Source organism: Bos javanicus, chromosome 1 (assembly GCF_032452875.1).
Source record: "Bos javanicus breed banteng chromosome 1, ARS-OSU_banteng_1.0, whole genome shotgun sequence".
NCBI classification, from domain to species: Eukaryota; Metazoa; Chordata; class Mammalia; order Artiodactyla; family Bovidae; genus Bos; species Bos javanicus.
The window spans coordinates 26,513,501-26,536,618 of NC_083868.1; the positions used below are offsets into that span (position 1 = coordinate 26,513,501).

General features: G+C 36.2%; 1 protein-coding gene across 9 annotated transcripts in view; it reads right to left on the reverse strand.

Annotated features, from left to right (window-relative positions):
* The window catches only part of ROBO1 (roundabout guidance receptor 1), a 1,287,230-nt gene that overhangs the window by 66,884 nt on the left and 1,197,228 nt on the right, over positions 1–23,118 (reverse strand). For all 9 annotated transcript variants that reach the window (XM_061430941.1, XM_061431116.1, XM_061430862.1 and 6 more), the window contains 5 exons: positions 20,724–20,895; positions 7,581–7,786; positions 6,001–6,082; positions 5,664–5,832; positions 5,414–5,580 (listed from right to left, as the gene is read on the reverse strand). In XM_061430941.1, coding sequence (XP_061286925.1) covers positions 5,414–5,580; positions 5,664–5,832; positions 6,001–6,082; positions 7,581–7,786; positions 20,724–20,895 — 796 coding nt within the window. The remainder of the gene's footprint in view (positions 1–5,413; positions 5,581–5,663; positions 5,833–6,000; positions 6,083–7,580; positions 7,787–20,723; positions 20,896–23,118) is intronic.

Sequence of the window (23,118 nt, forward strand, 5' to 3'; positions counted from 1 at the left end):
AGGGGGTATGGAAACCACCAACAGGATAGAATAGAATAAATCTGATGAGAAAAGAGTACTTAACATCTATTTAATTGATGGTTGCTTTACTTTAATTATCGTATCCCTGTCAAAAAGGTTCAATAAAGAGCTTTAAATCTCAAAAATATCAACATTTTTAGAAAGGAGACCAAGAATATAGTGATAATTAAAACTGCTACTAGTATTCATTTATGTTGGATTTTTTTTTCCCAACAAAGAAGTATTTTTGCTAAACTTACTAAAAAGTCTGTACTTGATAAAAGTTGCCTGTTTCTATAGAGATTTTCTAAATACAGATGCTTTGCTTTGTTTACAGTAATATGAACAAGAGAAGAAAATTAATACTTTTATATCCAGAATTGTCCTTCTCAAATACCGTATTTTGGCACATATATTCTAGACTACTTTCCATCTCATAAGCAACAGAAACAAGAATATTAGTTTTATGAATAATTAAATAAAGAACTGAGTTTGGATAGAAAACAAAAACATGGATATTAAAAGTGAGATCAGTTATCTGGGAAAATAATTTTAAAAAGAATGGATATGTGCATTTGTATAACTGATTCACTTGCTACACACTTGAAACTAACACAACACCATAAATCAACTGTACTTCAATAAAAATTTTTACAAATGAGGTTGGTAAGTATCTTTGATAGAGTTCAGGGAAGGCAGGCAAATGAAGGAGATGACAGATCAAGAGTACTATTCAAGAGTACTGGTATGGGGAGGCAGGAGGGAGGAGGGTTCAGGATGGGGAACACATGTATACCTGTGGTGGATTCATTTTGATATTTGGCAAAACTAATACAATTATGTAAAGTTTAAAAATTAAATAAAATTAAAAAAAAGAGTACTATTCAAGACTCTTTGATGTAAAACCTTGATTATATATATATATATACTGAGCCTCTGACATAAATTTATAAATAAGCAAAATGAGAAAAACTGAGTTTTGGCTTCTCATCCTTTATCATACATTAGGAATAGCTTTGGCTCATATTGGTCCTCAGGCCACAGACTATAGATAGAAAATACTTGATTTTAAGTTTTTCATCTCAGGAATATTTCCTTCCCCACTAGTCTCCATTGCTCGTAGAACTTAATTACCATCTATCTCTAGGGTAAGAGTGGCATTCACGGACAGAATTGGCAACTCCCCAACTCAGCAGCTTGACAGCCATGTAGCACTGGGAAGATTTTGTAACCTTACTATTTTTCAGTTACCTCATCTGTCAAATGGCAGTATCAGTGGCAGTCACTTGGGAGTGTTTTTGTGAGAACTGAATTTCTTAGGGCATAGAAAGTCCTTTTGTTGAAGGTAGGGATTGGGTCCATGTTTATGAACCTACAATACCCAGCACAATGACATACATAGAGAATGTGTTTAATTAACATTAGTTGAGTTAAAGTGAATTACTGTATGGAACACATACATATATTATACACATTAGCTTCTAAATATGCTCTCTCATATGTAAGATTCCATCCTCAGGGAAATCGTCTGCCTTCTAGCAAGTATCTTCAAACATGTCAGGAATCATTTTTAAAGGTAACTACTATTATTTGCATGGCAATCACTAATTTATCTGGTTGAGGTAACCTTTGCTAGTTAATCCTCTCATGAAAGTTTCTAGATTCTCTTGCCTACTGTCACCATCTTGGAAATAGAACATTATTTCAGAAAATTCCTCACAAGAAAGAAAAATGGAAAGTAATGTTTAATACTTTAATGTGTAATATTGAGACATTTATTACTTGGTCTCTTTATTGTTCTTGCTTTCCTTCTCCTCCTGAAAGAAGTGTATTATCATGAAAAAGATCTTCCCAACATTCAGAATCAAACTTGGAGGAAATTTTAGATACTATTTTACCCCTGCCATCTCCCCAGTATTGGAGTTTCCTATATACGATCTTTGAGGATGGGATTATTCAGGTCCATATCATTATTTACAATAATATGTCTCTTATTACCTAGAGCACATGCATATTCTGTACATTCTGTGTCTGTGTACATATTCTTTAAAAGATAGGGTTCAAGAATGCTGTGTGGACAGAATGTGGATAAAGAATCGTATTAACAGTAGCAACAGCCACTTGCATTTGTCTCCAATCCCCCCCACCCCATCTGCTAGCTGCTCATATCATCTCCCTTGCATTATCAAATCTTATATTTGAGAGAGCACATTTTGATTACCCTGGGACAGGGTTACTGTGACATAGGTCTACCTGACTCCTGAACAGGAAACTATGCCCTATATCTGTGCAACTTTAACTTATGACCCAGTTTACTCATAGGAATGTCCACTTGGGGAAGACTTTCTTGAAGCCATGCTGCAGAAGCAGTTAAAGAAGTTATGCTGGGATTTCCTTGGTGATCCAGTGGTTAAGAATCTGTGCTCCCAATGTGGTGGCCGGGTTCGAACCCTGGTCAGGGACCTAGATCTGATATGACACAACTGAGAGTCTGAATGCCACCACCAAAGATCCCATGTGGCACGCCTAAGACCTAATACAGCCAAATCAATCAGTCCATCAATGCTAAAAAGAAAAATTATGAAAACAAATAGCTTGCCTGCTTCCTGTGAATCAATTTCCAACAAGTCTTTCCTGAATTCCCTCCACCTCGGCTCTTCCCCTAACTGCTTATGCATTCTGTTTCTGTCAATTGGATTTTCCCAGGTTCTTCCCCAGGCTCCTGCTATGGTCTGACTCAGCTCAGTTTCACTGCGTCTCAAAAGCTGTCTAAAACTAGACAGTGAAATTTGCCTCAATGTTAACTCCCATTCACTGGTCTTTTTTAGGTGCCTGAAGTTAGAATAAGCATATCTTGCTCACACAAAAGTCTCTTAAAATATTAAGGAAAAAAAAAATATCAGACCTAGTCTAACCTTATTATTTTGGGGGATAATTTTTTGTGCCAAGTTCTGGATTTTTTTTTCCAGTGATATGAATTTTAGCTTTCAATGCAGCCTCCCAAACCATCCTCATCTTCTTCTTAAATATCTTAAAATTCTACCCGAAAATGTAGTGCTCAAAAAAGAATACATTACTCTAATTCATGATCTGACCAGTTCATATTTTGCTCTGCATATAATTCTGCTAAGACTACATTTGTTTTTCCGACAACTACTCACTCAGGTGGCTCTGGGAGGTGTTCTAATTGACTTCAAACACTGAAGTCAGCTCCCCCACCGATCCTGCCCCCAACACACCCAATGCACACACTCCTTTTAAGCCCAGTATCCTCAGCCTATCCTACTGCTAAATTTTAAAACCTAAGTTCAAAACCTAAGTTCAACCTACCAGTCTTTTAAATTTGCTCCATTAATTTTAATCTTGTTAGTGCTGGCCCATCATTCCAGTCTGTCGAGTTACTTAATTCTGGTTCTCTCACTCAGCATGTGACCTGTGTTTCTCAAATTTTATGAACTTCCCTTATTTTTAGTCCAGTGAAAGAAATACAAATCCAATGACAAATGACAAAGTCTTATGGTATAACATAGAAAAGAAGTCTGAGTCCTGCATATTCATAAAATTGGCTAATTTAATCCTTGTCCAATCCTGTGGAGTAGGGATTTTTAGCCCCATTATATAGTTAAGGGAATCAATGCTCAGGACTCAATAGCTTGCTAATAGATTGAGGAGCTGAGATAACAAATTTTTTTATTTCAAAACGGTATGCCTGTTTTACTGTTTCTAGTTTTCCAGCTGACATGGGTTTATTTCATTTAGGTTATTCTGCTTGCTATCATGTATAAAGGTAAGTAGATTAAAATTTTTAAAAACAAGTTAACAGATAAAGCATTAACTACTCCTCATTTACAGTTGAGGATGTATTTTACAAAATCATTCATATGTGTATATGACAGATCACAGTTAATCAGAAACTTTCACTAAGGTCTACTGGGTAGAGACCACTGGACTGGGGACCAAAGTTTCAGTTCACTTTACAGCTGTCCTACTTTCTGCATTCTTTACAAATGCGTATATAACACTGAAAACCTCAAACTGCCTTAAGGCAGGCTCCGAGACTACTAAAGCTACTGGTGAAGTGACTCATAATAGCAAATATATGCATTTGGGTGTGTTGATTTCACACAGCAAAAAACAGACGTGGGCATGTTCCACAGCTCCGTTTGCTTTCTCTGGGAATTCTGAAACAAAAGGTCCTCCTCAAAAGGTTGTTTATACACTCTCTAGAGAAGACGAAATGCCCAACATGGCAGCTAGACTCTCTCTCAAAACTGGAAAAAGTAATTTAAATCTTTCAGTACTTCTGTGTACAATTTGTTTCTATCACTGTAACTAAGTTTCAACTTTTGCTTTGGAAACACACAAAGATAGAGACATTATGATTCCTCTGTACCTTCACAAAAGAATCTTATATTTCTAATTTCTACCATCTAGAGGTAACCTTTCTTTACTAATCTTATATGAATAAAGTATATTTTAACTGTGATGACAATATATTAAAATAAAAGGTACAGGTTGATTCAAATTCACCTTTTTTTCAATATATAAGTTTTACCACTGCTCAAACATTAAAATAACAGGAGGAACAAGAGGGTGAATAGGAGGTAATAATCTGTTGAAAGCTAAAAATAATTCTTATGCATGAAAGACAATAAAAAGCAGTATATCCAGAACATGGTTCAAGTGAAAAAATTTCCAAATTCAAATGTGTTTAGAAGCAGCTTCAAACATGTTCATTTTTCCTTGTATCTGTTTCTTTAACCCAGCTTTGATGAACACATACATGATTTCCACTTGAAAGTTTAATACATTATGGTTCACATAATTGACAATGAAAGATAGATCAAAGAATATATAGACCTAGATTATTCTTTACCATGCTTTGGAAAGATTGGACAGAGGGGTTAAGAACAATTATCTCTTACATTTGTGTGATTTCCAGAGAGTATTACTTGATTATGTTTGTAATGTTCAAGAATCATCCCAAAGGTCATGAATATTAGTCTCATAAACAAAATTTACTTAATTTTAAATACAAGTAAAGATTTTGTGATTTGTGATTAAGATTAAATCACAAAAAAGATGTGTCATTAAGATTTTACATCCACATGTAGCCATATTTAAAAGTCAAGAAACTGAATATATTATAAAAATATTCTCCTAATATTTTTGCTCATTGAATTTTTGACTTTATAAAATGAGAAACATTTCTTTGTTATTTGTCAAGTCATGGAGTGCTTAGTCAAGAAAATAAGAAAGTTTGCAGACACCATGATTTAAAAATTAATTGAGCAACTAAAACATATATATTTTAAATATATAATCTTAGCATGTAATACAAATGATTTTACTTGTATAATTGTAACATCTAAAGATAAGTAGGTGTTCGAAGGCTGAGTAAATCAATACTCACCTTGTGTTTTCACTGGGTCTGATATCTGGCTTGGATCACTAATTCCATATGCATTGGCTGCCCTCACAAGGAAAAGGTAAATTGCATTAGGTTTGAGTCCTTTAATGGCAAATGTTTCTGTTTTCACATTCTCCGCTACAGTCTGCCAGCTGCTACCAGATGCATGGCTATGGATAGATACATAAGTTAGAACATGCATATTTGATGGTAAATCAAAAAAGAGAACTAGGAAACACCATCTTCGCTCTACCTGAAGGCTTCTATAATATAAGACGTCGGAGTTGCACCTGAATTCAAATTTGGTTGCCATGACAACGTTACTGTATTTCGGCTGACATCTGTAACTTCAGGTTTTGAGGGGGCACTAGGGATTAAATTTGGGTCGGTGGGTCTTGGAGGCTGAACTGGAACTCCAAATTCTAACAAAGAAGAAAGAAACGAAAGATGCTTACACAGAGAAGCACATAAATGTAAATAAAATATCCATCCCCTACTTAGACTTCCAAGACATCCACTTCATCTTTTTACCAGTAAGGAAACAACTACATTTCAAGCTTCACTTTTAGGTAAAATAGTATCAAATTTACCTTGGACTTCAATGTAAGCACTCCACGTTGCTTCACCACTGGGGGTTGATGCAATGCACGTGTATCGACCAGTATCACCCAGCTGAGAAGACAGACGGAAAATAAATATTTGGAATACTCAAGAGCTCACTGGGCTGGAAAAACGATTAGTTTTGTATATGGCCCATGAATATGGAGAGCTGCCTTAAAATGCACTAACCAGAAGCTTCCTCTTAATTTAACATGTTTTCATTGAATGTGACTTAAAATGCTGCATGAAGACAAAAGACAAATTGTTATTCTAATTGTATGATAAAGATATAGTATTTAAGTGCATTAACATCATCAATTTCTGTGTCAGGCACAGTACATGAGGTATATACCTTAAATTCAAAGGGTTAATCTTTAATACTAATTTATATTTCATATTTACTAAGTCACATGGTAAGGCTAATAAAGTATAGCCAATGACTCTTCTTGCTGTTTCATATTTTACCTGAGTTACATCCACATGGATAAAGGAGATAAACAGATATTTAAAGAAAATGGATAGACACAAAATGATTTCTTCTTAAAGCATTCCCTCTTTTTCCTCATTTTATTTTTCTAACCTGTAACTTCAGGCAGTTTAGCAAGTATAAAGTTAAACCCCAGCTAGAATGATGCTCTCTCCTCCTTCAGAAGTCTGACTGCCAGAAAACAAACACAGGTCACATGTTCAATGGTAAAATCCTCAGTAACATAATGAACCCATATACCTCTGCTTAAGGCAATAACTCTATCATCAAATAATATTGGATAATGCAAGAATGCTGTCATTTTGTTCTGGCAAATGTAATAACAAAGTTACAACCATTGTCACAAAAAAGTACAACATATTAACTTTCATGGCACATGAAATGAACTGCTATGCTGATCCAAAACTCCAAAGAAGCCGCTCACAATAGGCAATAAAGCAATTGAAATTTATGTTTATTGCTGTCAAAGCTACTCTTTCATATGCCTCATGAGCTTGTCTCGTCTTGACCTAAAATGAAAAAGAAAAACCGAAACAAAACAATATAGTCCTGAAAAGAACAGGTATGGGATGTGACGTCCTGGGAAGATAAATCCCTAAATTGTTCCCACAAACCTGTGAGATTTCATCATTTCACAATCTGATTTGAAATGTACATTGAATCTATACAGTGCTTTATCATTTTTGTTTGCATGTAGAGTATTCTGTAATTACGAAATGCTGAACCAAATATTCACAATAGAACTCTTGAAGTTTACAGCACATAATATAGTACTGGAAAATAACTTTGAAAAATGGAAGGAATGCATTTTATCACTGCTTGGAAGGTATTTTTTTCTCCCACAAATTCTCATCCTTTTCTCCTCCATGTAAAACCTTACACTACTTGCCATGGGGTAAATTATGAGTCATATCACCAGAAATATACACAGAGAAGTGTCTGAAAGAATAAAGCATCAAATTAAACATATATTAATACTGCTATTAGCATTTCATTATTTCTAAAAATTGAGGCTTCAACACTGGTTTGCTGGAGGCAAAACAAAGTGGAACAAAATGGGAAACCCAGGGTGTCATAAGTTACCTTAGCATATCGGATCTGTAGTACTCCGGTCTCCAGCTGTTTGATTCGAGAATCTTGGGTTGAAACAAGGACTCCATCCTTTCTCCACAGAATTGTGGGCACTGGACTGCCTGTGGCCACACAGCTGAGCACTAAAGTACCATCCACTGCTACAGTCTGATTCACAGGACCTTGTCGAATGACTGGGGGAGGTCGGTCTGCAATCACTGCCAGCAAAAACAACAGGAAATAGATTTCTGCAACTGGAAGCAATTTTCTAATCATCAGAGCAACAGCAGTTGCTCTAGGCTTTGAAACACACTAATTAAACAAGTAATTAAAGTAGGAGACATGCATTATTCAGAATGCATTTCTATGATGTACTGATTCAGAATATTAAAATGAGATACAATGTACTCCTTTCAAGTGACCAACCACTGAGTAGGCTTGCTGCAATTGTCCAGGGACCTTTTTAATTTAAGAGTTCAGAGACTACATAAGGGTTGTGGATGGTGAAGATGTATGGTGGTGAGAAGTGGAGTACTGTGCTTTTTAAATTTTAAAATATGTAAAACACAAAATGACTACAAAAAACTATTTACCCTAAGGAAATGTATGAGACAGATTTTCATAAATGAACCAAAGCCAATTTGACAATTGTTCTGTGTCCAACAGATAGAATGATGGTATCACACCAGCATGTCTGATAATTTTGTATCCGAAAACATGCTTTGGACTTTGATAACTGACAAATAAATATGATTGAGCTCTTTTGATATTGGATTTTTTTCTATTAAAATAGTACATGCTTAAACATATCTCAATCCTAATAAATTCAGGGAAACTGGAAAACTGTCCAAAAATACTGTTGGTAGGTGGTAGCTCAGGTGATAAAGAATCTGCCTACAATGAGGAAGACCCAGGTTTGATCCCTGGGTCAGGAAGATCCCCTGGAGAAGGAAATGACAATGCATTTCAGTATCCTTGCCTAGGAAGTCTCATGGACAGAGGAACCTGGTGGGCTACATTCCTTGGGGTCTCAAGACTCGGACAAGATTAGCGACTAAACAATGACAAATCCAAAAATATAACTCAAGCTGATACCCTAACTCAGGAAATAACACACTTCCATATCAGAATTATAGGAATGGGAAGATGCTTCACTAATTTTATTAACAGTTTTAATGTCCTATGGAAGGAAACAATGGAAGGCAATTTTTATAAAATACAAATGAAATTATTCTTATTATATGAAAAAAATCTAAAAACTTTATCTGAGACAATAAAATCATAATTTTGGGAAAAATCCACAACAACTATAGTGGAATGAGAATAAATCCTGCATTAGAGAGATTGTCTATCCCTTGACCTCGGGAATTTAGGTGAAATTTCATAGATAGTTTTGTAAATGATTAAACAAACAAAAAAAAGTTCATTTTTCATTATTAAACTTTAAAATTCTGAACATTAGTTTAAAAGTTTTATGTCATGAGTATTCAAAAGACAACTCTAAGAAATTGCCTGCTTAAAGAAAACTGGTTGCCAGAGTAACTAAATTTTGGATGCAACATTTTCAAGCCTGGATGTGTCATGTTCAAAGTTTTATGCACCAAAGATTCTGCACAAGCTGGAGTCACACTTCAATTTGTTCCTCATTTATCATGCAATAATTATTAGTGTTGGGCATTCAATCTAAGAGAAACAAGAAAGCAAGAGAGTGAAATCAGCAACTGTGCATTTTTACTTCACCCTTCCAATTCTCTTCCATCTTTGGTTGCTAGTGTGAAATTTGTTAATACCGTAGGGGTGTATTAGAAGGCTGGAGGTTGAAACTTGGCAGGAATGTTTCAGATACTCCACGGGTGAAAAAATATAAGCCAATAATTCCTTTGCTTAGAGTTGTTTAATCTTTTCTACATTATCTGTTAAGTTTGGCTAAAATAAAATTAAATGCCCCTCCTGATATGTATGAAAAATAGTGATAGTGTTTTATTGCACTGAGGTTTTTATAAGACTCTACCACCTGCGTTCCCTTGATTCTAATAATGAATGAATATTTATTTCTAGATATTAATTAAATTAGTAACAGAGTGGTTCTTTATAACTGATTATAATTAAGCCCAGCAGTACAGTGGTTTACTTTCATAGTCTTGTTATATTTAGAAATAATTCAGTATCTGGGGATTTATTCAACTTTCTGCATCTTCACAGTTCTTTGATATTTGCCTCATATTTAGCATCCTTTGCACTTCCTTATCCTATCCCACCCCAGAATAATGATGTTGTTTCCCAGTTACTGATTTCTTCCTAGTTTACCTTGGGTGGTTAACAAAAATAAGCAAGAAAAGAGGAGCAGGCTTGATTATCAGCCTATACCATCTGTCATGTGTCTTTAGGCAAGTTCTTTATATTATCTAAGTCTCTGGTTTTTATCTGTAACATGAGGATAATAATACTTGTTCTAACCAGCTCCAGGGATTGCTATGAAGATTTAAGGGGAATAATAAATATTCCATGTGCTTTGCTAATTGCAAAAAGCTAGACATTTATATGAATTGTGAAATCACCACTTACCCTTTTCTATAAAATAGTAATATGCAAATCAGAGGCAAAAAAGTTCATTAAAGCAATTTTACATTTTTAGGTAAGGCAATGGAATATGTTGGTGTCACAGATTAAAATAAAACACTGATAAAACATCTAAAGTTACACAAACTAAAGTGCATAGCACATTTACAAATCAACCCTAAATTTAGGATTTATGAGAAAAACTTCAAATAAAGAGTCTAATAGCTCACATTTGGATTATTAGAATGAATTATCAGGTAGTAGAGCAGGATGTGTAAGAAACAGAAATATGATTTAAAGAAAGTAAGTGCATGGACTTTGGAATCAGAAGGATGCAACACTGTAAAATGAAAATGTTCCGTATCTGTGCTCTTTAATATACAAACCAAGGGCTTCCAGTGGCTACAGAGCACCTGAGTGTGGCTGGTGTGATTGAGGAACTGGATGTGTAACTTTAAGTAATTTTAATTGTTATTTAAATAGCCTCATGTGGCAGGTGGCTACTGTACTGGATGGTGCAAACTTTTGTTTTAAATCTCAGTTCTGCTAGCTAGTATCTGAAGGCTCTGGGTATATATTTTTTTTTAATTAATCTATCTTTATTGGAGTATAGTTGCTTTACAATATTGTGTTAGTTTCTACTGTACAGCAAAATGAATCATTCATACATATACATATACCCCTTCTCCTCTGGACTTCTTTCCCATTCGGGTCACTACAGAGCATTAAGTAGAGTTCCCTGTGCTATATAGTAGGTTCTCATTAGTTACCTATTTTATACATAGAATCAATAGTGTATATATATCAATCCCAATCTCCCAATTGCTCCTAGCCCCACTTCCCCCTTGGTATCTGAGTAAAACAAATATCGCATATTAATGCCTATATGTAGAATCTACAAAAATGGAGTAGATGGTCTTACCTGCAAGGCAGAAATAGAGACAGAGACATAGAAATCTGGGTATATCTTTTTACCATTCTCTGCTTCAGTTTCCTTATCTATAAAGTGCAGTGTCAGGTTTGAAATGACTGATCTGTTTAAAGTTACTAGCATAGAGCCTGGCACAAAGGAGACATTAAGTAACTATAACTGCTTATTTTAATTATCAATATAGTGGTGATGGTGCTGGTAGTGGTGCTGGTTCCAACAGTGTAACAGGTGATATCTCCCTGTTAGAACACAGGTTATGTAAGTTCACCTAGTTTTCCACATGTTCAGTGAAAGATTTAAAGACCCTAAATATAAAGATATAACATCAGAGGTAATATTTTTGTCACCTTAAAAAATAATCATAAAGTCTATGTTAATACATATAAATATAGTCATAAGACAACTTTAAGTGAGAAACAGTATAGAATAACATACGTGCACTGACTAGTTTGAGTATGCAAAATTACATCTATACACCAACAAACGGAGCATCCCAGGTGATGCTAGTGGTAAAGAACATGCCTGTCAATGCAGGAGACGAGACATAAGAGACTCAGGTTCAATCCCTGGGTCAGGAAGATCCCCTGGAGGAGGAAATGGCAACCCACTCCAGTGTTCTCGCCTGGAGAATCCGCAGAGACTTAGCAGCCTGATGGGCTGCAATCCATAGGGTAGCAAAGAGTCAGACATGACTGAGGTGACTTAGCATGCAGACCAACAAATGTTAAGAGTCATATATCACAATTGCCATCACTTTGCAAAACATATCTCAAATTCCTGTAGGCTGTAAACGATTATCTCTTTTCAGCAATTAGGAAGCTGAAACACTGGAAACTCAAGTGACTCATCGAAATCAAAAAGTTAGCATTTGGCAAATAGCTACTAATTGGAAAATTAACCCTCTTTCCACTGTATATCAATAACTTTTGAGAGATTCATGCAAGCGATTTTAGATTTTATATATCATTCAGTCACCACTAACTACTTTTTCTTACTTTTCAGTAATAAAGAGAAGAAGCATTTTCAATTAAATAGGTGACATAAATTTCTATGTTCCTGAGTCAAATGTGACTAGGTGTAGGCCTCTGGTGCAGAGAAACAGCACTTCAAAGACAATTAAGCTCTACCATATTCTCTGCTTCATGCTTTGTTCTGCCTTTGCCTTTTCTCTGTTTGCAAACAATAAAGAGAAAAAGATGAGAAACTAAAGTCAAATAGTATCCAGAAAATACTCTGCCTTATATCTCTCTTCTTGATTTGGTAATATGTAAATAAGGCTATGGTTTTTCCAGTGCTCATGTGTGGATGTGAGAGTTGGACTGTGAAGAAACTGAGTGCTGAAGAATTGATGCTTTTGAACTGTGGTGTTGGTGAAGACTCTTGAGAATCTCTTGGACTGCAAGGAGATCCAACCAGTCGGTTCTAAAGATCAGTCCTGGGTATTCATTGGAAGGACTGATGCTGAAGCTGAAACTCCAATATTTTGGCCACCTCATGTGAAGAGTTGACTCAGTGGAAAAGACTCTAATGCAAGGAGGGATTGGGATGAGATGGCTGGATGGCATCACCGACTTGATGTACATGAGTTTGAGTAAACTCCGGGAGTTGGTGATGGACAGGAAGGCCTGGCATTGTGCAATTCATGGGGTCGCAAAGAGTCGGACATGACTGAGCGACTGAAATGAACTGAACTGAAATACTGATATTGTCAGAACAAACAATAGGTACAGCTTACCTATAAAGAATGAGTCCATAGTTGTAAGTTTCTGTACAATATTTATGGACTCCAAAACAAACAAAACTAAAAATTTAGTACCACCACAGCAATACAAAACCACCTAAAATCTTCCCAGAGATGGTAAGATGAAACAGGACATTTAGTTTTAGAAGTGAACTGGCTACTAGGGATGAATCCCAAATCCACAAATTTAGGGGTTTTGTTTTGCTTTTAGTTTAGCATAAGTTGATATGCTTGATCTATTCTCACATATAACCCTTCATGATAAAGCCATGTCAAAGGCACTTAGAAAGTCTTGCTTTCAATTATGAGAATAGTAAGGGATATTTGAAGATACTTTATCATAGTCCTTTGGCCATTTTTCATGTACATCCTTACATACAAGTTGCTTTATAAAGTTGTAATCATAAACATATTTGGAAATCTATGTTCCACTTTTCTAAGTATTGATTATATTAATCATTATCAAATTCATTATGTGTCTTCACAGTCATCAACCCCACGCCCAAGGAGTGGTGGCTGCACGGGCGCAGGAGGGCAGAGAGGAGCTACTCCACGTTCAAGGTCAGGAGGGGCCGTGGTGAGGAGATAGCCCTCATCCAAGGTAAGGAGCATCGGCTGCGCTTTGCTGGAGCAGCCGTGAAGAGATACCCCATGTCCAAGGTAAGAGAAACCCAAGTAAGATGGTAGGTGTTGCAAGAGGGCATCAGAGGGCAGACACACTGAAACCATATTCACAGAAAACTAGTCAGTCTAATCACACGGACCACAGCCTGGCTTAACTCAATGAAACTAAGCCATGCCCTGTGGGGCCACCCAAGACAGGTGGAGAGGTCTGACAGATTTGGTCCACTGGAGAAGGGAATTGCAAACCACTTCAGTATTCTTGCCTTGAGAACCCCATGAATAGTATGAAAAGGCAAAATGATAGGATACTGAAAGAGGAACTCCCCAGATTGGTAGGTGCCCAATATACTACTGGAGATCAGTGGAGAAATAACTCCAGAAAGAATGAAGGGATGAAGCCAAAGCAAAAACAATACCCAGTTGTGGATGTGACTGGTGATAGAAGCAAGGTCTGATGCTGTAAAGAGCAATATTGCATAGGAACCTGGAATGTTAGGTCCATGAATCAAGGCAAATTGGAAGTGGTCAAACAGGAGATGGCAAGAGTGAATGTCAACATTCTAGGAATCAGAGAATTCAAATGGACTGGAATGGGTGAATTTAACTCAGATGACCATTATATCTACTACTGCAGGCAGGAATCCTTAGAAGAAATGGAGTGGCCATCATGGTCAATGAAAGAGTCCGAAATGCAGTACTTGGATGCAATCTCAAAAATGACAGAATGATCTCTGTTCGTTACCAAGGCAAACCATTCGATGTCACAGTAATCCAAGTCTATGCCCCAACCACTAACACTGAAGAAGCTGAAGCTGAACGGTTCTATGAAGACCTATAAGAACTTTTAGAACTAACACCCAAAAAAGATGTCCTTTTCACTATAGGGGACTGGAATGCAAAAGTAGGAAGTCAAGAAACACCTGGGGTAACAGGCAAATTTGGCCTTGGAATACAGAATGAAGCAGGGTAAAGACTAATAGAGTTTTGCCAAGAGAATGCACTGGTCATAGCAAACACCCTCTTCCAACACAAGAGAAGACTCTACACATGGACATCAACAGATGGTCAACACCAAAATCAGACTGATTATATTCTTTGCAGCCAAAGATGGAGAGGCTCTATACAGTCAGCAAAAACAAGACTGGGAGCTGACTGGCTCAGATCATGAACTCTTACTGCAAAACTCAGATTTAAATTGAAGAAAGTAGGGAAAACCACTAGACCATTCAGGTATGACCTAAATCAAATCCCTTATGATTATACAGTGGAAGTGAGAAATAGATTTAAGGGACTAGATCTGATAGATAGAGTGCCTGATGAACTATGGACTGAGGTTCATGACATTGTACAGGAGACAGGGATCAAGACCATCCCCATAGAAAAGAAATGCAAAAAAGCAAAATGGCTGTCTGGGGAGGCCTTACAAATAGCTGTGAAAAGAAGAGAAGCAAAAAGCAAAGGAGAAAAGGAAAGACATAAGCATCTGAATGTAGAGTTCCAAAGAATAGCAAGAAGGGATAAGAAAGCCTTCCTCAGCGATCAATGCAAAGAAATAGAGGAAAACAACAGAATGGGAAAGACTAGAGATCTCTTCAAGAAAATTAGAGATACCAAGGGAACATTTCATGCAAAGATGGGCTCTATAAAGGACAGAAATGGTATGGACCTAACAGAAGCAGACGATATTAAGAACAGATGGCAAGAATACACAGAAGAACTGTACAAAAAACATCTTCACGACTCAGATCATCACAATGGTGTGATCACTCACCTAGAGCCAGACATCCTGGAATGTGAAGTCAAGTGGGCCTTAGAAAGCATCACTATGAACCAAGCTAGTGGAGGTGATGGAATTCCACTTGAGCTATTTCAAATCCTGAATGATGATGCTGTGAAAATGCTGCACTCAATCTGCCAGCAAATTTGGAAAACTCAGCAGTGGCCACAGGACTGGAAAAGGTCAGTTTTCATTCCAATCCCAAAGAAAGGCAATGCCAAAGAATGCTCAAACCACCGCACAATTGCCCTCATCTCATACACTAGTAAAGTAATGCTCAAAATTCTCCAAGCCAGGCTTCAGCAATACGTGAACCATGAACTTCCAGTTGTTCAAGCTGGTTTTAGAAAAGGCAGAGGAACCAGAGATCAAATTGCCAACATCCGTTGGATCATCAAAAAAGCAAGAGAATTTCAAAAAAACATCTATTTCTGCTTTATTGACTATGCCAAAGCCTTTGACTGTGTGGATCACAACAAACTGTGGAAAATTCTGAAAGAGATGGGAATACCAGGCTACATGACTGGCCTCTTGAGAAACCTATATGCAGGTGAGGAAGCAACAGTTAGAACTGGACATGAAAGAACAGACTGGTTCCAAATAGGAAAAGGAGTATGTCAAGGCTGTATATTATCAACCTGTTTTTTAAATTTATATGCAGAGTACATCATGAGAAACACAAGCTGGAATCAAGATTGCCGGGAGAAATATCAAAACCTCAGGTATGCAGATGACACCACCCTTACGGCAGAAAGTGAAGAGGAACTAAAAAGCCTCTTGATGAAAGTGAAAGAGAAGAGTGAAAAAGCTGGCTTAAATTCAACATTCAGAAAACGAAGATCATGGCATCTGGTCCCATCACTTCTTTGGAAATAGATGGAGAAACAGGGGAAACAGTGTCAGACTTTATTTTTTTCAGCTCCAAAATCACTGCAGATGGTGACTGCAGCCATGGAATTAAAAGACGCTTACTCCTTGGAAGGAAAGTTATGACCAACCTAGATAGCATATTCAAAAGCAGAGACATTACTTTGCCAACAAAGGTCCGTCTAGTCAATGCTATGATTTTTCCAATAGTCATGTATGGATGTGAGAGTTGGACTGTGAAGAAGATTCAGCGCTGAAGAATTGATGCTTTTGAACTGTGGTGTTGGAGAAGACTCTTGAGAGTCCCTTGGACTGCGAGGAGATCCAACCAGTCCATTCAAAAGGAGATCAGTCCCGGATGTTCTTTGGAAGGACTAACGCTAAAGCTGAACTCCAGTACTTTGGCCCCTTATGCAAAGTGTTGACTCACTGGAAAAGATTCTGATGCTGGGAGGGATTGGGGGCAGGAGGAGAAGGGGACAACAGAGGATGAGATGGCTGGATGGCATCACCGATTCGATGGACCTGAGGTTGAGTGAACTCCGGGAGGTGATGATGGACAGGGAGGCCTGGAGGCTGCAATTCATGGGGTTGCAAAGAGTCAGACACGACTGAGTGACTGAACTGAACTGAACTGAATACATTTAAGAAGTTGTAAAAATATTTTGAAAGTGAAAGTCGGTCAGTCATAACCAACTCTTTAAGACCCCATGGCCTATACAGTCCATGGAATTCTCCAGGCCAGAATACTGGAGTGGGTAGCCTTTCCCTTCTCCAGGGGATCTTCCCAACCCAGGGATCCAACCCAGGTTTCCTGCATTGTAGGTGGATTCTTTACCAGCTGAGCCACAAGGAAAGCTCCCAAAATATTTTAGATCATCCTAATTTATTGGAGTCAGTAGATATATAATGTATGTCATACACAGTGTTAAGAATGTGAACTTTTGAGTGAGACAGCCTGAATTTTGAAATATTTCTTAATCAACAGCTAGCTGTTCATTCCTTCCTTCTTTGTTACACCTACTTATTATTATTATTTTTAATTTTATTTTATTTTTAAACTTTACAATATTGTATTAGTTTTGCCAAATACTGAAATGAATCCACCACAGGTATACATGTGTTCCCCATCCTGAACCCTCCTCCCTCCTCCCTCCCCATACCATCCCTCTGGGTGGTCCCAGTGCACCAGCCCCAAGCATCCAGTATCATGCATTGAACCTGGACTGGCAACTCGTTTCATACATGATATTATACATGTTTTAATGCCATTCTCCCAAATCTTCCCACCCTCTCCCTCTCCCACAGAGTCCATAAGACTGTTCTATACATCAGTGTCTCTTTTGCTGTCTCGTACATAGGGTTATTGTTACCATCTTTCTAAATTCCATATATATGCGTTAGTATACTGTATTGGTGCTTTTCTTTCTGGCTTACTTCACTCTGTATAATAGGCTCCAGTTTCATCCACCTCATTAGAACTGATTCAAATGTATTCTTTTTAATGGCTGAGTAATACTCCATTGTGTATATGTACGACAGCTTTCTTATCCATTCATCTGCTGATGGGCATCTAGGTTGCTTCCATGTCCTGGCTATTATGAACAGTGCTGCGATGAACATTGGGGTACACGTGTCTCTTTCCCTCTGGTTTCCTCAGTGTGTATGCCCAGCAGTGGGATTGCTGGATCATAAGGCAGTTCTATTTCCAGTTTTTTAAGGAATCTCCACACTGTTCTGCATAGTGGCTATACTAGTTTGCATTCCCACCAAGAGTGTAAGAGGGTTCCCTTTTCTCCACACCTTCTCCGGCATTTATGGCTGGTAGACTTTTTACTTAGTGAGTGTCTACCATGTGGCAGACCTTGGTGGATACTGTGTATGTATGACAGAATATTCCCTCAATTGGAAGACTCGGATTGTTAAGATGTTAATCCTCCTTAAATTGTTCAATAATTAAAGTGGAATTAAAATTAAAATTCTGATTTTTTTGTCTGCCTAGGATATTAGGATATGTATGTATATCTGTGTGTGTGTATGTGTGTATTATGTGTATGGAAATTGACCAGTTTTTAAAAATTTATTAAAAAATGAAGAAGGCCTGTAACAGCCAACCTAAAACAAGAAAAACAAAGTTGGAGACTTTACCAGTTTGTAAGGTTTACTATAAAGCTATAATAATTAAGATCACATATACTGGCATAAATAACTGGAATATAACAGAGAAAATAGAAGTAGGTTACTACATTTTTGGGGGCTTCCCTCATAGCTTAGTTGGTAAAGAATCCCCCTGCGATGCAGGAGACTCTGGTTCGTTTCCTGGATTGGGAAGATCCACTGGAGAAGGGATAGGCTACCCACTCCAGTATTCCTGGGCTTCCCTTGTGACTCAGCTGCTAAAGAATCTGTCTGCAATGCGGGAGACCTGGGTTTGATCCCTGGGTTGGGGAGATCTGCTGGAAAAAGGAAAGGCTACCCACTCCAGTATTCTGGCCTGGAGAATTCCATGGACTATACAGTCCATGTGGTCACAAAGAGTCAGACACGACTGAGTGACTTTCACTTTCACTACATTTATGTTCATTTGAATTATGATTAACATGCCAGTGAAATTCACCGGGGAAAGGGCTGCCTTTTCAGTAACTGATGCTGAAATATTTAGGATCCATATAAGGGCAGAAAGGTAAATTTGACCCTTATTTTATACCATACACAAAGATTAATTAAAGATTAACAACTTAAATCTCAAACATACAGACAATAACGATTCCAGACAAAAACAGGTGAATATCCTCATGATCTTAAGGTAGACTAGGGAACTAAAAGGACAAAGCACAGGAGAAAAAATAATACATTGGTTCTCATTAGAATTAATTTTTTAAGCCCTAAAATCATCATTAAGCAAATGACTGGGAATAAATATTTATAATACATGTATCAGACAAAGATATATCCAGACTACATGGGAAAATGAAAAAAAAAAAAGAGAGAGAGAGAAATGAGTAGAGTATATGCATCCATGAAAAGGCAAACCAGGATAACTGAGTGCATATGCCCACCCATAGTCGTCTACAGAAACATTTAGCTTTATCAATAAAAGTCCTGAATTGAAAATAACCCATCAATAGAAGAGCACAAACATAAACATAAATAAAGTGTAAGCTACAATGGAATACTATACAGCAACAAAAAGAGTGCATACGTATTTCTTTTATGTATATATACATATGTATATACAAGTACTCTCCAGTTTTTGAAAGTTCATTATGAGCCAGTTTGCTTTTATGAGGGCTTCCCTGATGGTTCAGTTGGTAGAGAACCCACCTGCAATGCAGGAGACTCCAGTTCGATTCCTGGGTTGGGAAGATCTGCTGGAGAAAGGATAGGCTACCCATTCCAGTATTCTTGGGCTTCCCTTGTGGCTCAGCTAGTAAGGAAGCTGCCTGCAAGCCGGGAGACCTGGGTTTGATCCCTGGGTTGGGAAGATCTCCTGGAGAAGGGAAAGGCTACCTACTCCAGTATTCTGGCCTATAGAATTCCATGGACTGTATAGTCCATGGGGTCGCAGAGTCAGACATGACTGAGTAACTTTCACTTTTTTGCTTTTATGAAAGACCTATATTAATTAATACAGGGCTTCCTAGGTGGCTCAGTGGTAAAGAATCCTCCTGCCAATGCAGGAGATGTGGGCTTGTTCCCTGGGTCGAGAAGATCCCCTAGAAAGGGAAATGGCAACGCACTCCCAGTATTCTTGCCTGGGAAATCCCATGGACAGAGAAGCCTGGCAGGCTATAGTCCATGGAGTCACGAAGAGTCTGACATGACTGAGCATGCAGGCATGCACATTAGTGTATTTGCTTGCTAACTGAAATAAATCTGAAGTGGATTTTCAGTTTTATGAAAATAAACAATTATTTCCTCACTTTATGCCACTTCTACTTATATTTCTGTTTCACAGAAATGCTCTATTTTCAAAGAGCAGAGGAAATCTGTTTGTATATACTTTTTATATATTTATATGCTTACTTATATTTCCTTTCCTTCTTACTGCTCTCCATCTTATGGTTTGGAGATTTTCTCTATTGTTATTCAGTCTCGAAGTCATGTCCAACTCTTCAACCCCATTGACCACAGCACATCAGGCTTCCCTGTCCTTCACTATCTCCAGGAGTTTGCTCAAATTCAGATTTCTCTACTACTGCATCTTTATATTTGGCATTAATTAATCATGCTTAGAAGAGTTGATAAACAGAACAAAAACTTGGTCATCTTGAGTTGTGAGAAGGATCTGTCAACAATTCATCTTATCTTCATGATTTGGAAGAAAGAAAAAGGATGATGTTTTATACCAAGAGATTTTAAAATAATTTTTTATTTTTCAAAACATGGACACAGTCCTGTGTATAAGTACTCAGTGTAAACTTTCCTTGTATAATTGTCATGCTTTTATGAATCGAATTTGATGCAAGAAATTTCATATAGCCTAGTTAAAATAAAAATGATTTTATATTTAATCACTTTAATCTTTATCCTTTTAGCCTTATATCAAATTTACTGTAAGAAAGGATACAAAGTTGAAAATAAGTGTGCTTACTGGCATTCTCTTTAGACACTAAGCCAAACTTTGCCATTTTGAAATAAAATGCTCTACTTTACCATCGGTAACTTCCAAATATGCTTTTGTGATGATACTTCCGGCAACATTCAAAGTCTGGCAGATATAATAACCAACATCAGATCGCTGGACATTAGTAATAGTGAGGTCACCAGTCTGGGAGACTGAAAAACGGCTGGATGACTGTGGTGGCTGATATGAGAAAAGCAGATTCTAGAACCCAGAATTTGGGAGGAAAGAATAATAGGTTAATTGCTAGTTTCCAACATGTTTTTATGTTTTATATAAGCAGATACATAAATAGCAGCAGCAGCACATAAATATTTATACATATACAAACATATGTATGAAAATAAACTAAATATTCTCTATCACATACCCACATAGACAGAGGTACACACACACATACAAATGCACAAAGTTTAATCATCTAAACTTAAATGGGGTTATTTGAAAATTTAAACGAATTATAAATATTGATATATGCCTTTATAATTTCAATGTCAAACAATACTATTTATAAAAGAATATGAGATACTATTAGAGTTAAATGTTTTACATATTTCAGTAAACAGACTCAAAAGTTTTGTTTCACATAGATGTGACTATTAGAATTCTAAACATTAAATCTTTTAATATATAAACAACATTAAAATTTAAACACATTCCAACAAATTAAGTTTATCATTTTGGTACCATCACAAGAATCTCTGTTACGTGTCCATTATAAAAGTTCTGTAATCTCTATCAAATTGTCAAGTTTCTTATTTTTCTGGTTAAATGGTGAACATATCTATTGTAGATTTTAAATTCAAATACTGAATTTAAGAATTCATAATGGAATTTTATTTCTGCAGAAAGTTATCTTAAAAACAAACTCTAGACAATATGTGATGTTACTTGGTGGTACAAATTTCTCTCTTTGAATCTAAATATCTTGCTCATTGGAAGGAGTGTATATTTCATGGAAAGTAACATTTAGTATCATTCTTTTTCATGAAATAAATAATATCAACATTTCTTCTAATCAAATAAATTTGCTACTTTTTAAAAATTTTAGGTGCCTTTTAACATGTATCACTTACAAAAGCTTAACTACTAGTGTATGATATGTATTCAATAACAAAATATTAAGAAATAGTTATTAAATCAAACCAAATCAAATAAAAAATTATTTCCAATGTGATATAGACATTAGATGACAATGAATGATCTATTTAAATAACTAAATGGATCATCTAAATATTATTCTACTAAGAAGATCTGCTAGTGGATTTACTCTTATTGATACACAGATATTCATGTATAATATACTTTCAATTCCTCTTGTTCTACTAAAATATTTTTTCTCGTCTTTAATTTTCTGTCAGCTAATTATGTCCTTTGAAGCCCAGTGAAATGTGTTAGAACCAACCAAGATATCAGTACTCAAATAATAGCCCCCATACCATAATCAAATTGATATTTGCTACCAAAATGAAAATAAAAGTTAACTTGATGGCACGGTGTACAAATTATTAGTGAGTATAGTCAGTAAATTACCTCCATGTAATTTTTATGAACATAGTAGAAGATCAGAAGACAACACACTCAAGATTGATTTAAACAAAAAATAAAAGAGGTTAGGAATAATTTTATTAAAAATGAATGAGAATAATTTTCACAAGTATCAGAAATATGTAAAGGAAGATGTGTCCATTTATTGAAGAACTCAAGTCACTAAGAGATAAGAAAACGTATTTTTAAAACTATTTTTAAAGTTTCCTATTATTTTTAAAGTGAAAGTGTTTCAAAATAAGCTGAAGTCTCTTTAATAAGAGACTTTTAATAAGACTTTAATAAGCTCTTTAATAAGCTGAAGTCCAAAAGGAAACTTAATTTTTAAGTGCACAGATCTCTATATTCTAGCTTCACTGTAAATAGAAAATTCTGGTTTATAAAAAGGTATAGAGAGTAGGACTTGATAGCAAAAGTGATCACATGTTACAGTTTTCAAAGAATTAAAATATACTGAATTACATCCAACATAACATCTATGCTAAAGAGACTTTCACATAGTTTGATGAATCTTTAATTGATAGATATATGATAGATAAAACATAAAGAAGTCAAGAATACACTTCAGATTCCTAGTGCTTTCAGAGAAATTGCACTGACATCATTATCTTTGTTTTAAATGTGTGCAAATCTATTTTAAAATATAAGTACAATTATCTGAATAAGAAAAGTTAAAACTAACTGAATAAACTTGAGAAAAAACTAGTTTTTTTTTAATGTGGCTGAATTGAAAATAAAGGAAATAAATTGGAAAATGGAAATAAATTGGGAATAAATTTTCATGATTAAACAATTACTATTCTATATACCACCTGGTGTACCAAAACTAGGCAGGAAAAATCTGAGAATTAAAATTCTGTTTTACTGTTGAAATATTCA